The sequence below is a fragment of the Sipha flava genome, unplaced genomic scaffold, assembly GCF_003268045.1.
Source record: "Sipha flava isolate LNK unplaced genomic scaffold, YSA_version1 516_pilon_pilon, whole genome shotgun sequence".
Classification (NCBI taxonomy): domain Eukaryota; kingdom Metazoa; phylum Arthropoda; class Insecta; order Hemiptera; family Aphididae; genus Sipha; species Sipha flava.
This window is the reverse complement of record NW_020273459.1, coordinates 124,759-141,367: the sequence shown is the minus strand read 5'-3', so window position 1 is coordinate 141,367 and position 16,609 is coordinate 124,759. Positions and strand designations below refer to the sequence as shown.

The 16,609-nt window shown below is 26.5% G+C and overlaps 2 protein-coding genes across 6 annotated transcripts; both read left to right on the top strand.

Moving 5' to 3' along the window:
• Positions 1-407: 407 nt before the first annotated feature.
• Positions 408-5,779, top strand: LOC112690664 (fanconi-associated nuclease 1-like). Of its 3 annotated transcripts, none has more exons than XM_025564714.1 (13): positions 412-521; positions 612-1,691; positions 1,762-1,957; positions 2,040-2,267; positions 2,878-3,009; positions 3,085-3,319; positions 3,537-3,748; positions 4,209-4,324; positions 4,621-4,787; positions 4,870-5,007; positions 5,097-5,219; positions 5,287-5,398; positions 5,486-5,779. In XM_025564714.1, exons 2-13 carry the CDS (start codon positions 617-619, stop codon positions 5,527-5,529), a joined length of 2,778 nt encoding a protein of 925 aa, XP_025420499.1. In that variant the 5' UTR covers positions 412-521; positions 612-616; the 3' UTR covers positions 5,530-5,779. The 3 variants fall into 3 exon arrangements, with proteins under 3 accessions (XP_025420501.1, XP_025420499.1, XP_025420498.1); XM_025564713.1 differs by having other exon boundaries at positions 415-544; XM_025564716.1 differs by lacking the exons at positions 4,870-5,007; positions 5,097-5,219; positions 5,287-5,398; positions 5,486-5,779 and having other exon boundaries at positions 408-544; positions 3,537-3,753; positions 4,621-4,747.
• Positions 5,780-6,533: 754 nt separating this feature from the next.
• LOC112690659 (phytanoyl-CoA dioxygenase domain-containing protein 1 homolog) lies at positions 6,534-12,089 on the top strand. 3 transcript variants are annotated; one of them, XM_025564709.1, is made up of 5 exons: positions 6,534-7,038; positions 8,767-8,907; positions 9,711-9,867; positions 11,431-11,682; positions 11,786-12,089. In XM_025564709.1, the coding sequence occupies exons 1-5, from the start codon at positions 7,012-7,014 to the stop codon at positions 11,992-11,994; spliced, it is 786 nt and encodes a 261-aa protein (XP_025420494.1). In that variant the 5' UTR covers positions 6,534-7,011; the 3' UTR covers positions 11,995-12,089. The 3 variants fall into 3 exon arrangements, with proteins under 3 accessions (XP_025420494.1, XP_025420492.1, XP_025420493.1); XM_025564707.1 differs by having other exon boundaries at positions 6,541-7,038; positions 9,711-9,975; XM_025564708.1 differs by having other exon boundaries at positions 6,549-7,038; positions 9,711-9,975; positions 11,782-12,052.
• Positions 12,090-16,609: the final 4,520 nt, after the last annotated feature.

The following is a 16,609-nucleotide window of genomic DNA, read 5'->3' as shown; positions in this document are numbered from 1 at the left end:
CCAATAAAGTATCGATACTTTTCTTTCGATACAAGTACTTTTTGTATTCGGTAGCATGGTTTCGTTACTTATATTGATAAGAATATACTGGTATCGAATGAACAGTATTGAATCAATTTCTAACCGCCATATTGGTTCAAATATCAAAATATTCGAATGGTATCGTACAATAATTATTTTCTAGTAAAATGGTTTGCGCCCGGTGGTGAATTTATTTACATAGATCAGTCATCACACTATAGTCTATACTCTAAGCATAGACATATTATGATAATAATATAATATGATAATATATCATAATATGTCTATGACTCTAAGTCATAGAATAAATAAATAAATTCATGAATTTATTGTGTTTTCCAAATGTGATAAGGTGATGTGAATTTTGGAAACTCTTATCAACTAATTAAAGTTAAAAATGTTTGAAACAGTTTTGTTACTATGAAAGAAGTCTGAAATTAAGCATTTACGATTTCAAAGTGTAATAATTATTTAGTTATCTGAAGTAGCTGTTGCTAAAGGTATTGTTTGTTTTTATTATTGTGTAAGTATATAGTTAACTATAGGGTATCTTATGCTTTGTTATGCGGATTTCTATTATTCTTTCCCAGAAAATATGGATTCAACTTCGCCATTCACACCGAAAAGAAGTAGGATAAAGAGGAAAACTAGTGGAGAAATTAATTCTGTATCTCGGACTTTGTTATTTGATGATTCTCATAGCCGCTCACCTTTTAACAAAAACCTAGAGTTTTCACCACTAAGTCAACAAGCCATATTACCTTGTGAGAATGAATTAATAAAACCCGAACAGATAACACCAATTAAAATGGAACATTCTGATTTTAAGAAAAATAATAAAATATTGGTATCACCGAGTATTAAAAATCGTCCTAATCGCTTTAATATAGATGAAGAAACTAAAATTTCTATTAAATCATCTTCTAGAAAAAGAAATAGTTCAAATAATTCTACTCCATCTAAAAAATTCAAATCAATTGGTAGTGAAAATTGTAAGCCAATAACATATTATTTTCAACCTATTCAGAAAATAACATTGCCACTAACAAACAAAATTGATGATTATTTTAAATCTGCTACTGAACAAAGATCAAATGAAGAAAAAATTAAGATTAATATTGAAAGTACTGTAAAATCTGAATTTTTAACAAATAACGTGGATTTTTCTAAAGAAAATCATATTAAATCACCAACAACTGCTCTAAGCCCTCATACTCAAAACAGAAAAAAAAAAAATTCAAAAATAACAGATGTTAAGAGTCAACTTTCTATAGAACAAGTTACTAAACAGTTACATTTTCCTTCACAAGTCACTCCAACTAAAAATGGAAAAATAAATCATATTATGAATACTCCTACGAAAAGTCCAAGAATTATTGATTTATTACAAAATAAAGTTACAATTACTGGTGGTGATACGTATAGTAGATTTATTAAATATATTGTTCTAAAAGCAGAAATTTTTTTTCTTTGTGAAGATGGTATAATGACTATTATTGATAGTTGTACTGATGATGAACTTAAAATTTTTGGAAGACTGATAGCTAGAAAACATGGATGGATTCGTGCAGATGAGCCTGATGGCCTTAAAAAATATAAAGAATTAAATTTATGTCATGATTTTGATAGTGTCTTAATGTCATTAGCAACAAAACAATTAATAAATACAGGTATATATATTATAATATTTAAATACATATTATTAAATTTGATTTTTGTTTATTGTGTATTTTCTTTTAGATGTTTATTCTTGTGAGCTTGACTGTCTACTAAATATTTTAAAAGCCCACGAACTTAAAAAATTGCAAAAAACATTCAAAATTAACTCAGCTTCCAATAAAAGTCAGACTAAACCTGAAATGATTAAATCATTTATGAACCTTGTAAATAAGCAAAGAACAATCAGGGGAAATTCGTCCACCAATTTGAAAGAATGGTTTGTTTATTACATATGTTTTTTTGCATACATTTTGAATTACTAATATATTTATTTTAAATAATGAATTTTTTTATTTTAGCATTAAAAAAATTTTAGGATATTGCCTAAAATTATCAGATTCAATAAGAGATGATATAATGAGCTGCCTAATATATGAATCATACCCATATTTTAACGGAGATGAAAAAGATAGATTTCGTGATTGTTTTACCAAATTTTCTATGGTTGAAAAAAAAGAACTCAAATTTCCCACTTTCAATGTGAAACGAGTTTCAATTAATTTCAATTCAAAAGATAGTTTAGAAATGTAAGTCATAACATAAATAATTGTTAACTCTTTGATTAATAATTATCTTTTATTTGATGAATAAACCAGTGTTAAATATCTGATTAAGCTACAAAGAATATCATTATATGAAATAAAATTAGAAAAATGTTAAAATATTAGAAAATGAAAAACGTTATTTATAACATATTTTAATTGTAATATTGAATTATTCATTTAATACTTAACTATTGATTGCTTATAAAGAGAAGTGTTGATATTCAAATTTCATAAATTTTTATTTGTATTACAATGTTTATTAGTTTTTCTTGTATAGTTACAATTGTGTAAGATGCAATTGCATAGAATTAAAAAATTATTTTTAACAAATTTCTAGCTTTATTCCCAACAGTTCTCCTACTAATTTATGTCAAATTAATCATTTGATGTAATTTCATGAAAAGTTTTATTTTATGAACACATTGGCAATATTATAAAGTGTAATATTTTATAGCTCTTCAAAGAGTTTAAATGCACTAATACAATTTTATATTCTGGTTATAAATTTATCAAATGTATAAAATAAATGACCAAATAAATAAATACCTAAATATTTATGTATTAATGGTATTGTCTATAATTTTTATTTTAGGTACAAAAATGCTTTAAATCTTCGTCAAGAAGTACAGTTATCTCTAGAAAAAAAAGACCATGAAAATGCCATTAAAGTTTTAAAGGTTGTATTTGAAAAATTTAAGTCTGCTGTACATGATAAATGCATAAGGTAAACATTTTAAACTAACTTAATTATATTCATTATGATTACTTATTTACATGTTTTATTCTTTATACAAATTAGGGATTCATTTTTAGAATTACCTACCTATTTACGAAAATACTCTGCAGTATCAGTATATGCCCATGTTTTGTTTAAAAATATATCTATATTAAAAAAATCTACTGCTAATAAAAATTTAGCAAAAGAAGTATTGGAATATTTATTAAAACATAAGGAATTTTCAATGTCTAAAATACCTGATTTACATATTGAATTAGCAAAAGTGTTTGAATCCCAATTCAAACAATTAAATAATGTAAGTATAATAAAATAACTTAAAATAAATAAATAAATAAACTACATAGAAAATGAATTTTGGATAATATTATTTGGGAAATTTCCAAAATTATTTATTAAAAGTACCATGACCACATTTAATTTTTGATTTATGGAACAATACAACTTATTAAGTATTAAATAATAAAATATTTCAAAAAATATACATAAAACTTAGTATTCAAATCAATATATAGGCTGCAACAGTTATACTAGATGGCCTAAAGGATAAAACAATTAGTGAATTAGGTCATCAAATGTTGTCAAGTAGAGCAATGATTTATGTGAATCGTAAAATCAGGAAATTGGATGATAATCTAAAAGAAGAGTTACTGACATTTATTTCAAATACAAAAAAACAACTGCCTAATACAACAATAAATGGCAAAATTATATCTACTACAGAAAAGTATAGTAAAATTTATTTATCATTAAATTAATAAGTACGAATAGTCATTCACTTAGCCTATTGTTTGTACATATTATAAAAAATATTTTTTTATAGATTAAAAATAGATTTTTGAATAATAATTCATTTGTGCATTTGAAAATATTTATGAATACGGCTTATGTACTTATACACTTAAAATACACAGAATTTTATTTTTTACTAAGCAATTCATATTTTTTGAGATAGTTTATATTATTTGTATTTACATTTAAAATTATTATACTATGTAAACAATTTTATAAAAAATATAAAATATTAAAAATATATATATAAAAAAAAAAATTATTTGAATCGAAAAAATACTTTTATATAGAATGTTAGGTAATCGTAACCCTATAACTTTGTTATTAATATAATGATTATGAATAATGCATTATATTTTATATGTATTAATTTATTTAATAATATTGTGATTTAGAAATTCATCTGGTCGCAAACAAGTATATTCCAAGAAAATTAAAAATGGAGATGTTCTTTATATGTCTGTTGAAGATCTTGCTTTGTCACACTATAAAAGTCAAGGATTTTCAAATGGTGATTATTTATTTACTTATATTTATTCACATTCAGTGATAATAATTGTTATAATTATTATCTAAGTAAAAAGTAATCATTGATTATAGACTATACTGTTTTACTCTTCTTTTCTATAATCAATGGTAGTACAAACTTTCCATGTAATTTCCAATGTTTGTATTTTATTAGTATAATAATACACAGTTTCTGTCTAATTATTATTTACTCTGAATATCTGTTGCCAACTTTATTACACTAAGAATCTATATAATAATATAAATTTATAATATTCTTCATTGTGTATATTCTTGTAGGAATTCATGATGAGGGTCAACTTATAAAATCAATGTTTTTATTGTGTTTTTGGGATATTATATATGATAGTTACCCTTCATACATACTTTTCATTAGCCAATATCAAGACTGTCCTTTGGATTGGAGATCACGTCACTTTTATAATATCAGGGAACAAAGAATCAAAGTAAAAATAATGCAATGTTTCAGTTTAATAATTGTATTTTTAGATAATAAATTAATGTTAGTTTATTTTGAAAAAAATTTAGGACCGAATGGCGGAGTTAAAACTAATGACTGTTAATCAGATTTGTGATATATTGAAAACAGGTTGTGATAAATATTATGAGACTCAATCAGTTATTAATTGGAAGTTTATGAATGATGAGAATTTACCAATATGTAAAGTAAGTGATGAAGTTATATGATTTGTTTTCATACTTATTTTTATTTGTCATTAAATTATTATTAATTATTATATATTTAATTATTTTAGATAATACTAGAATGTGTAGGAATAGAAGTGTTCCTAGCAATCGGTAACCAAATATTAAAAGATGGTCGAGTTTATATGTATGGTATGCCAGATCTTATTGTTTGGGATGCTATTAACCATAGGGTAAAATAATTTTGTCCTATCATGATTATTAATTAATCAATAATATTTATTATAATTTTATGGTTAGTGTATGTTTGTTGAAGTAAAAGGGCCAAATGATAAATTATCAGAGAGACAAACTTCTTGGTTATTTAAATTAATGGAGTTTGGTGCAAATGTGGAAGTTTGTCATGTGGTTGGTTAGTATTTAATGATATTCATTTTAATTAAATTTTTTACAACTGATTTAGGTTTAAATAATTATATAATTATTTTTGGTATTTTAGGAAATGGAGGCAAAAAGAAAGATAATTATGAAAATATGGACTGATTTCATAGGTTTTTATTATAATTTGAGTTGTTCACCAAGAAGATTAATTAAAAATATTATTTTGTTAAAGCCTTAAATATATTTATTTTTAAAGTTTTCCATGTACAGTAGAACCTTGATTATCTGGAGTAATGATTGGGATGAGTCACACTGATAAATGAAAACCATGGTTAATCAAGACTTTATTTAAGTTACAAATTTGAATTCAATTTTTTTATTTACATTTTTTATTAAATTTTATTCAAACTTTGTTGTATTATTACATATTTTCATATTTTAAAATGATCATGGCTTGATATTTGAAGTAATTAGTCTTTTTCTGAAGTTTGAAATTAATATTCTTCACTTTAATTTTTCTTGAATTCATGACATGAAAGTCAAAATTGTCTTGCTGGCAGAAGTTCAGGAGAATATAAACTACTACCATAAATCTATTTATAATATAGTCCAAACAATGTTTATTAAATTAATATTATTTATGATCTTTAACCTACGTACTATATTCTGCTTACATGACTTTATCATTACTTTTGGAAATACAAATTTTCGAAAAAATAAACACAGATAATTGAGACGCATTTAATTGATTTTCTACTGTATTTATTTTTATCACTATAAGTTTTATACAAATGAATTATTATATTAATATATAAACAAATATTTTATATTTATAAATAAATAAATAAATAACTGATTAGTATGGAGTGTTATTATATTTGTAAAGTATGATTGGTTTTGAATTAAAAATTCATAAACAAGGATTTACAATGTCAATATAATTTCGACTAGATATGAAAAAATAAAGGAAGCAATACATTGATAAAAATTGGTCGTTTTACATAGAGTTGATTATATTAATAGGAGGAATTATTTAAAATGAGTTCTTATTAGTCATAAATATGTTAAGAAATCTTAATACTTAGATTAATTATTATTTATTATTATTTAAAGTTATTGATAAATGGTATTATTTTTTAAATTCTAAATAATAATACTAATAAAAAAAAAACTAGCCAACATTAGCCAGGGCGAGGTGTTTTCCTCGTTCTGTAACCGAACCTTGTATATGTCTCAGAATACAGATGATTTAAAATAAAATAAAAAAATGCATTTTATAATAACTTAGTTCAGAATTTCTTTAAAAAATAAATATTTGATTAATTAACCTCAGGGGGAGGGGGATATTTTGACCAGATAAACATAACCGGTTGTTCGTGTGGAATTCGAATAGTTAACTGATCACGGGTATTACGAATGATCAGCAGCTGTCATTTTTGATCATTACCTAATATTTACGCCATGTAATCTAAAGTCAAATTTGTATTGCTGAATGATAAATACACAATCGATACAAAGTCCATAAGAATCATGAAGTTTATAGTTAGTATGCGTATATAATTAACTGTTTATGGTCATACATTCATTGGTATATTACTATATCCAGTACGCGTATCAGTGACCCGAACAAAACAACGCAGCAAGATGGTTTACGAATATTTAAAATATAAAGTAATTATACTTATACTTAGTAATAACTATACAAGTATTTAGAAATATTTTAATTTTAGATGTACATTTATGCTTATTGTGTAACTCAAAAAATATTAATAAACAAAAAGACTTGCAGAACATTAATTTTAATTTATGATGAATCAACATTTTCGGTGATAGGTATTTCTTATGGTAGCCTTACCATTTCGTTCGTCTACTTTACAGTGACGAATTTTTCCTTTGTGTGACAGGGCTGATAAAATACTCACAAGTACTCATGTACTCAAAGACTTTAAACAAATATTTTTCATTTTAAATAATTTGATACAAATATTGATTTTAAAAATAAACACAACCAGTATTTTAAAATCTATAAAAAATCTCCTTCATAAAAAAAATTCGTACACTTAAAAATGCTACCACATTAATTGTAAGTTTTTAATCTTAAGGGCCTTATAAGTTATGCATAACAGTTTAGAAATAGAAATACTATGCTATTTTGTAACTATACAATTTATTGACTTTGATTTGAGGTCTTAGCCCCTGAGAAATTATGGAAGCTAAGATAGGGTGACAATATGTAAAAAAAAAAAAAAAAATACAGGACATATATATATATTTTTATTGATTTTTAATTGTGAAACATAATTTTTATTAACACTGTATAAGATTAAATGCATGTACTTTTTTAAAAAACTTATTAATTAATTTTGATGACGATTGTTCAGACATGTTTTCACTATTTGATTTTTAATATTTTTCTGAAGAAGTAATGAGTTTTAATAATTATGGATTTTCTAAAAGAAATATATGAAATTCTGTACATGAAACATTTTTTTAAATGTTTTACGATTATTATCGATCTAATTGTGTCCACGAGAAATCGACTTTTCTCATCTGTCCATAAAACATTTGTAATTTAAAATACTCTTTCTATCGACGTGTTAGTTCCGGAAATGGCCGTTGAATGCTCTAAAATAACCGTCAAATATTTAATTGGGATGTAATTTTTTTCTAGAATTTTAAATATTTCACACCACCTATCTTCGGCTTTTAAACCATTACCAGTTTTGAAAATTAACCTTCATTACATTTATCACATGATTAAATTCATCAAAAAGTTCATCTTCATCGAATTTCAATGTTGGATTATTCTTAATAATATATTTCAAACTTTCTTGAATGTCAATCCAAATTGGAAAATCTAGTACTTGAATCCAATGAAAAACTTTTAGTGGTTCAAAGTGATATCCCCATTTTTCCAAAACGGTCATTTCGATAACTCAGATAAGCTCCGATAACTCGTAGACATTCTTCTCATACTGATAAATTCAAACAATCACAAGATTATAATTATAATCATTATTCATTACTTTCGTAAGTTTCGTTTTCAAATTAATTTATTTTGATCAAAAAAACAGGACAAAAAGTGTCCTGAAAGAAGTTTGCTAGGATAACAGGACACAATGCTGAAATAAAGGACAATCCTGTAAAAAACAGGACATATGGTCACCCTAAGCTAAGACCTCAAATTCCACCTTTTTGTCTTTCGTCCTTATAAATCTTTTCGCACTCATCTCACTTAAAGAAGGTATAGAAATATATAAGTATATGCAACTTAATCTCAATAATCAATGTATAGACAATATTAATGCCTGTTTAAAAAATTAGTAAAAACTTTAGACACATTACATTTCTATTTGCTATGAAATAATAAGTTCATTTTTGTGAATTTTTTTTTGATAGTTTGATAGGGATGGTTACGTTGTGATAAACAATTTTTTGACCAAAAAAGAAGTCGAAGATCTTCGAACTGCAGGCGAAAAACTCACGGTAAACCCACCAGTTGATTCAAAAACCGTATTTACTACAAATCAGACTAAAAGGGTAATATATATATACTAACATTATTAAAATATTATTTTGTGTAACTGTATGAATACATTCTACGTAACATTTAAATCAAATAATAAATATATAGGTATACTCGTATATATTAATAAGAATATTATTTCGCGTGTTTTTCTGGTAAAAATTTCAATGAATTGTAATAAAACAAAAAAATTGTAAAGAATATTAATATTTACTGACATATTTCTATCGAGGAAACCCTTTGGGCTACCCTGGATTTTAATATGGTAAAAATAAGAAAAGTTCCCGTTAACTTCCCGTTAATTACTACATAAGAATTTTGGTTTCACCCACTTAGCATATCCTTTTCCTTATTCAAATTCAATTCAGCCGCGAACACCCTCATATAAAGTATCAGTGCACATTTCAGGGGTGTTCTGGGAGTATTACCCCCTGCTCCGATGAAAATGTATACCCCCGTTCCGAAAAAATTAATTAATAATTAATAATTAACAAATAAATAAAAAATGTTAAAGGGGGAATACATTTTAATCGAGGCAGATGGGTAATACTCCCAGATCACCTCTGAAATAAGCACTGATACTATACATAATTATTATGTAATACCACTATTTAATACATATACACATATAATATTTTTTTTTGGGGGGCAACGATTATGTACAGGGGGAACGACCTCCCTTCTCGTGGTTATGGGCCTGTATACCCCCTATGAAAATCTACGATACCTCCTCTGAAATAAACACTGTATGGTACTGTAATTAGGTGTCGAAGTACCTATGTAAATGTTGCATCGCTTTCCGTTTTTTTTTTTCCAGGAGGCGAACAGTTATTTCATGGACAGCGCCGACACCATAGGCTTTTTCTACGAAAAAAACGCACTGGACGAAAACAAACGTCTATTGGTGGACCCTACGGTGGCCTTGAACAAGGTCGGCCACGCATTACACAGGCTGCATCCCGTATTCGAGGCTTGTACGTACAGCGAAAAAGTGACAAACATTTGCCGTGCTCTGGGTTTAGTGAGGCCATTGGTGGTACAAAGCATGTATATATACAAAAACCCGGGAATCGGTGGCAAAGGTGAAATAACAACGCGATAGAAATCTCAACTGTGTATCGGTAATTGTTCTCTTATGCAGGGGTAAGGGTGGGTTTGAAATATCAAGTTGAAGAGGCGACCATGATTTCTCCGTTTTGATTTACTTACCGTATAGGTACATTGACAGAGAAAGCGCGAACATAAAACGATGACTAAACGTAGAACATACATACAAAAAAGGTTGTTAATTTTTCTTTCCCAAAAGTGTTGGTTTCGGGGCTTTGTTCATATTATGCGCTCTGGAAAAATCTTTTACCCCAAAGGAGTATGCAAGTAGAGTAAGCTTCTTATGGACAAACGGAAATTAAAGCTGCAAATTATATTGTGAGACCGTGGGGGTGTTATAATGTACTTGATTTAAATTAAGGAACATATCAAAATTTATGTTTCACAACTCAAAGAGTGTCAATTAGGGATGAACACATGCAAAAAATCGGGTGGTGAGGTTTGAAAAAATATCATAATCTAAGTATTGTTGTTTATTAATCTTTAATGATAAGTAATAATTGGTAGTAATTGGTAATAATAATATTTTGTGAGAAGGTTCTCTTCGCAGCGAATAGTCCGACAGTGAGTAGTCTGATAATACTCGCCGTCGAATGAGAACGTGAAACGTTGCGTTGGTGGTGGGCCGGTTCCACTCCACAGCTCCGCTGAAGCATAATTATCAAAATAAAAAGCGCTAAAAGAATAATTACAAATTAATCAGCACCGACCCACGTGCGGTAAACCTGTTTCAATCTGTCGTTCTTGTTCCACGACAGAGATCTTAAGCAAAAAAAAATAAAACTTGTTTTAACCATAAACGATTTAATGATTGGTGGCGATTATTACTAGAAAAGTGGGAACACTATCTTATATGACCGTGACTAAGAAGACACATATTTGGTTATAATAAAACCAGGAGAATAAGGGTTGTCGTCAAACGCACAACGATCGCCATTGCATTTCAAACACGTGATAGGTACCTATAATTAATATATAATACCTATAAGTATATTCAATCAATGATATTATATATATATATATAGAATATTAATATGAATACAGTAATAATAATAATAATAAAAAATATAATCTTTTGGGCACTCCTAGAAGTAACAGCCCAAAATATTATAGAAAATGTATAGTTCATCCAGAATGGGTGCCTTAAGATTGCCTGGATTTGATTGTTAGTGTGATGACTTTTTGTTGATTGTTAGTGTTCATAATTTCTTTGGGGAAAAGAGGGAGTAGTCGAAAATTAAGGATTGATGATGAAACACGGCTTGAGTCAGTTGATTAAAATGTTTACTTTCTTGATGTAAACTATGTTACATCTAAATACACTAACAGGAATTCAACCGATACACTGTTCATTAAACAAACTGCATATGACAAGATACATGTTATATTAAACGGATACCTTAATATTGTTATATTGCTGTTCAATATAGTCGATGAACATCAGGATTCAACATTTCTGTTTACGGAACCTGATTCATTAGTTGGGTTCTGGATAGCGCTTGATGATGCCAAAATAGAAAATGGTTGCTTGTGGATAATACCAGGATCTCACAAGACTGTTGACTTACAAAAAAGGTTCATTCGCAACCCAAACATTTGTGCTGTAGATGAACCAATGGTTTTTCAAGGAACTAATTCAGAATATGATCAGTCTTTATACGTCCCTGTGGCTGTTGATAAGTGTAATAATAAATTTATAAAAATTATATAATATACATTTCGAAATCCACAAAAGTATACGTATATCAGTAATCATAAGATGGATAAAATTGTGTTCACAGCCAGTCTTGTATTGTTACACGGAAGAGTGGTGCATAAAAGTGAAAAAAATAAATCTCAGTTTTCGCGACATGCTTATACATTTCATGTGTTTGATGAAGGAGTTAGTCAGTATTCTGAACAGAATTGGTTGCAGACTAAAGTTGGATTCAAACAACTCTATGGGCAGAAAAGTCAAAATAATTAAAAGTACATTGTATTCAAGGATTGTGTAATCAGTGACGGTTCATCCCAAATATAGACTCATATGTAATAATAAAAAAAGGGCTTCTTCAAATTTTAATTCAAAATATTATAATTATAGTTATATAAGTTCAAATTTAAAATAAGTATTTTTATTCTAAAATAATAAAATCTTATAAAAATCTAAGTACTATCCTTTTGTATTGAAATTAAAATTATGTATAAAAGAAGATGAAATTACATATAATAATATTAGTGCGATTGAAATTTCCTTTGCGTTCTTTTTTTTCAGCAAAATTATTAGTTATTTTTTTAAATTTAATTAATGTGCTCGATCGTTTACAATAGATAGAATTCCAAGTCCACTTAATTTTTTTTTACACATTGTGCTCCGTAATTATATTTTTATTAATTTTAATTTTAAAAATGAACGTTCTGCTGTAGCAACTGTTACGGGAAGTGTTAAAAATATCATACGCTATACATATTTCAGAAAATGTTATTGTTAATGTGAGGTTCTCTATAACTATTAATTCACTAATTGCTTTTACCGATGTTCGTTTTGTAATTTCTTATTGAAAACAAGATCTGAACGACAAAGTTTGACCAGCAAGAGCATTAGATAAATCAGAATTTTTGTAATTTTAACTGGTAAAACGTTCTTTGAATGGTATTATTGGATTATCCAATGTTACATAAAATATATTGATTTTAAATTATTCTTTTGCTAAAGTAAAAAAAATGACTGTATTTTGACTTTATTTTTGAATATTTAATTTAATTTGTCAAAATAAATGGTTCATCAATAGCTCACTCTTTTTTTGTTTCTTCATGGTGTTGTTTGAAAAATGTATCAATTTTCGTTATCCGTTTAATAGATCCTTCTCTTTGTTTTTTTATTTTGCGTTTTGCAGCACCACTTTTAAATTTTAAAGCTATTATAATTATAATTTATAAAATAAAATATTTAATTTAGTTTGTCGTCAATTATTTTGTTTTGACTCTGAACAATGACACACGAGACTACGAGAGTCATAAAATAATACACCTTACTCAGTAAATACGTAGCGATATTTTAGCCGTGTAAATTCGTAGAGGTTTATATTATATGTATACTTTTTACATAATAATATACCCAGCCATCAGTGTGGAATAAAGCTGATAAGCGATAAAGCGATATTGAAAACCACTGAAAACGGATTTTTATATAAAAAATGTAGTCACCCTAAATTATTTATTTTGCAGAAGTAAAGATAATCAAATATGATACAATATTTATATATATATATATTGATTTCAAATTGAGAACCATGTGAACAAAAACTTATTATTTTTTCATAGTTATATTTATTTAATTTTTTTATTTCTTCAATTTTAAGCAATCATGCCCCCCCCCACCTAGCCAAGGGCCCGTGGCATTTGCACACATCGCACACATGTATGACACGCCAATGTGTATAATATAGGAAAATAATTTTATTATAAGCTAACTGACCCCTGCCCACTTTGCTGAGCATCAAACATTTTTATTTGTAATGAAATTATCTTGTGTGGTTCTTAGTACTGAGTGTTTAAGAATGTTATTTATGACACTTTACTATTGTTATATTTTTCAAAAGTATATTTAACTCGATAAAAATTGTATCAGCTACAATTTTCTTTTTTTTATATATATAGCTGTACCCAGTGGCGCATTTAAGGGGGGGGGGGGCTAAAGGGGCAAATGCCCCGGATGGCAAATTTTTGGGAGTGGCAAAATATTCTAACTTTTATTATTGATGATTTTATGATTTTTTTTTTTAATTTTCACATATTTTTCGGCATTGTTTAGTATTTTAAAAAAATATTGTTGAGCATTAAATAAGAAATTAAAAAAATTATACTATACCTAGTCACCTATATAATAGTGAAATAGCAAAATAGGTATATTAAATAGGTATACATTTATTATTCAATATTATATTTTCGTTCAATGATTATAATAAAGACTCGGGTACACAGAACGCGGTATTCACTTTAGGGCACATTTAAGAAGTTTACAAAAGGAGTAAAATTGTACCTAAAAGTGTTCAATGTATGTTAGCATTTATAAAAGTGAATAGTTTAGTTAAAGTATATCCTTATATTGATATTGCTCTAAGGATGCTACTATATATGTATACCTTCAAGTAATTGTTCAACGGAAAAATCAATTTCTACATTAAAAAGGGTCAAAACTTATTTATGATCAACAACGAGAAAAAATCATCTTAATTAATTAACAACCCTCAACATTGAAGCTGATTTAACGAAAACTATTAATTTTAATGATATTATTGAACATTTTTTTTCTTAAAAGTCAAGAAAAAAATTATAAGCTATCGCTTATTTTATTATATATAATTAATAATAAATATAATATATTTAATCTAATAAAAAATCATGTATTGTTAATCATTTGCATATAATAAGTATAAATTCCGTTTTCTAAATTTAATATTTATATATATATTTTTAAGAAAGAAATATTCACTGAAAAAAAAAAATTAAGTTAACTTTAGGATATGTATTACTATAAAATTATCCAATACAATATCGCAAAACAGCTGATTTATAGTTTGTTTCATAAAATTAATTTTTTTATTGCTTGACTTTGAATTTATTTATAAATACCTATATATATATATTTTTTTTTTGCAAGGGTGAAGGGCGAAAAAATTATTTTGCCCCGGGGCGCGTATGTATTAAATACGCCACTGGTCATGTATCTAGGTGGCCGATTCACCGTTATGGATACTCTTTGTTCAATTACCAACGAAAGGATAAGTACCAATGGAGGGAAGGGGAGGGGCATCGTTTTGGTGAAAAATAAAACTCTTACATCATTGTTTAAACTGATGCATCAACCAATTCTGAAGCATATCTTGATGGATGGTGGCATCAATGACAGTAACTTCTTGAAAAAAGAAAGGGCCAAAACCAGTCTCATTTTAAACCGTACAGAAAACATTAATCTTGGGAGAATCAGGCTCATGCTCAACGATTTCGTGAGGATTTTTATTATCCCATACACATATGTTATATGTTCTGACCAGAGCTCGTAAGTTCATGCATTTGCATATCAATCTTGCAAAATTGTATTTAACGCAAGATGATATAGAAATCCATTTCAAGGTACCACGGTTAAATATGTGAAATCTTATTTTGCATGTTTTTATATATTTGGCATATTTCTATTTTATCGGGTATATTATACAACATTCTATTAGAATCTATCAAAACTGTAAATGGAAAATTATATATAAAATTAAAAATAGAAATTGTATTATATTTTCTTTTCTTATCTTTTTGATACTCGAACATTTAATGAATACATTTGTTTTAAAAGTTTCAGATTTAAAATGAATTACTGACAAAGACGTACATTATACGCAATTCATGAAGGCTCAAGAATAGTATTAAATAGTATATAAAATCTATTTTTTTTAATCGTGACATACAAAAATAAAAAAAATGAATGGATAGTTCGTGTTATTTCAAAAATTATTTATTATTTCATCATTTTAGATATTTAATGCATATAAATGCATATTTTTTATAAAATTTTTAAGGAATTTTTTTGGGCATGAACTTACGAACCCTGGTTATGACGATCAACTTTCCCTTTCGAATGTTACCGATTTAGATTTATCGAATTCAATGACGCAAAACGATTTTTGTCGCGGCAAAGCGACGTAACGTTATGAACCAAAATAACAAATCTTATTATTGTTCATAGATAATATCAATGGGCACTTTATTGATAACTTACAAAAACTTAAGAGCTTATTTTTCACAACAGTAAATGAGAGTATGCTCTACGTAGTTTAAATATTGAAGTTCAGGATTTTAAAAGTTGTGGTATGTGTACACACTGTACTTGTTCAATTAGAACCAAACTATGAATCTGTGTATAATTTATTTTAATTTTAAAAAAGAATTAATTGTTATCTGTTATTTTTTCTTCATGTAATTTGAAGTTAAAATATTAAAATAAAATTGTGATAGGCTATAAATATTATAATATTAATGTATTAAAGGACAATAAAAAATAAAATTGCTATGGCAATATTAGGTCCTTAGTTTTAGTATTTTATAGTTGTAAATAACAAAACAAAAAAATTAACAAGTTACATATGATTCTTTTAATAACAATAAGTAATGAAATAAACAGTAATCATCTAAAATAATTAAATAATTTTGGTTTTACATCCTTACACATTTAAAAAATAAATTTTATAAAAATACTCAAGAAATAATTAATTTATTTATAACTAAATATTAAGAATTAATAGAAGTAACCAAATTTTTCATTGCTGCTAAATTATTTTGAAAGGATAGAAATATGCTTAAAAACGAAATTCTGAAAAAGGTTTTATAATACATTATAACAATTGAAAATTATTAACTAATGTAGGCTTCATAATACATACTTGTCTTTCATCAAACAAAAGTCAACTACTTTTTCTTTATTTAAATTTATTAAATTATTGTCAAAAGCAATAATCGCTTTGAAAAATTCATCAATAATTATACGAGATTCTAGTATTTGTTCAATTTTCAATTTTTTTATTCTGAAATGGATAATATATTTTATAATATTAAAATATACAACTTATATTTCATAAT

Coding starts and splice junctions, on each gene's coding strand:
- LOC112690659 (XM_025564707.1), top strand. CDS start 7,012: ATGGTTTACGAATATTTAAAATATAAA. Junction 7,039..8,766: donor ACGAATATTTAAAATATAAA/GTAATTATACTT, acceptor TTTTTTTGATAG/TTTGATAGGGATGGTTACGT. Junction 9,976..11,430: donor CCCGGGAATCGGTGGCAAAG/GTGAAATAACAA, acceptor TGTTCAATATAG/TCGATGAACATCAGGATTCA.
- LOC112690664 (XM_025564714.1), top strand. CDS start 617: ATGGATTCAACTTCGCCATTCACACCGAAAAGAAGTAGGATAAAGAGG. Junction 5,220..5,286: donor GGGATGCTATTAACCATAGG/GTAAAATAATTT, acceptor TTTTATGGTTAG/TGTATGTTTGTTGAAGTAAA. Junction 5,399..5,485: donor GGAAGTTTGTCATGTGGTTG/GTTAGTATTTAA, acceptor TTGGTATTTTAG/GAAATGGAGGCAAAAAGAAA.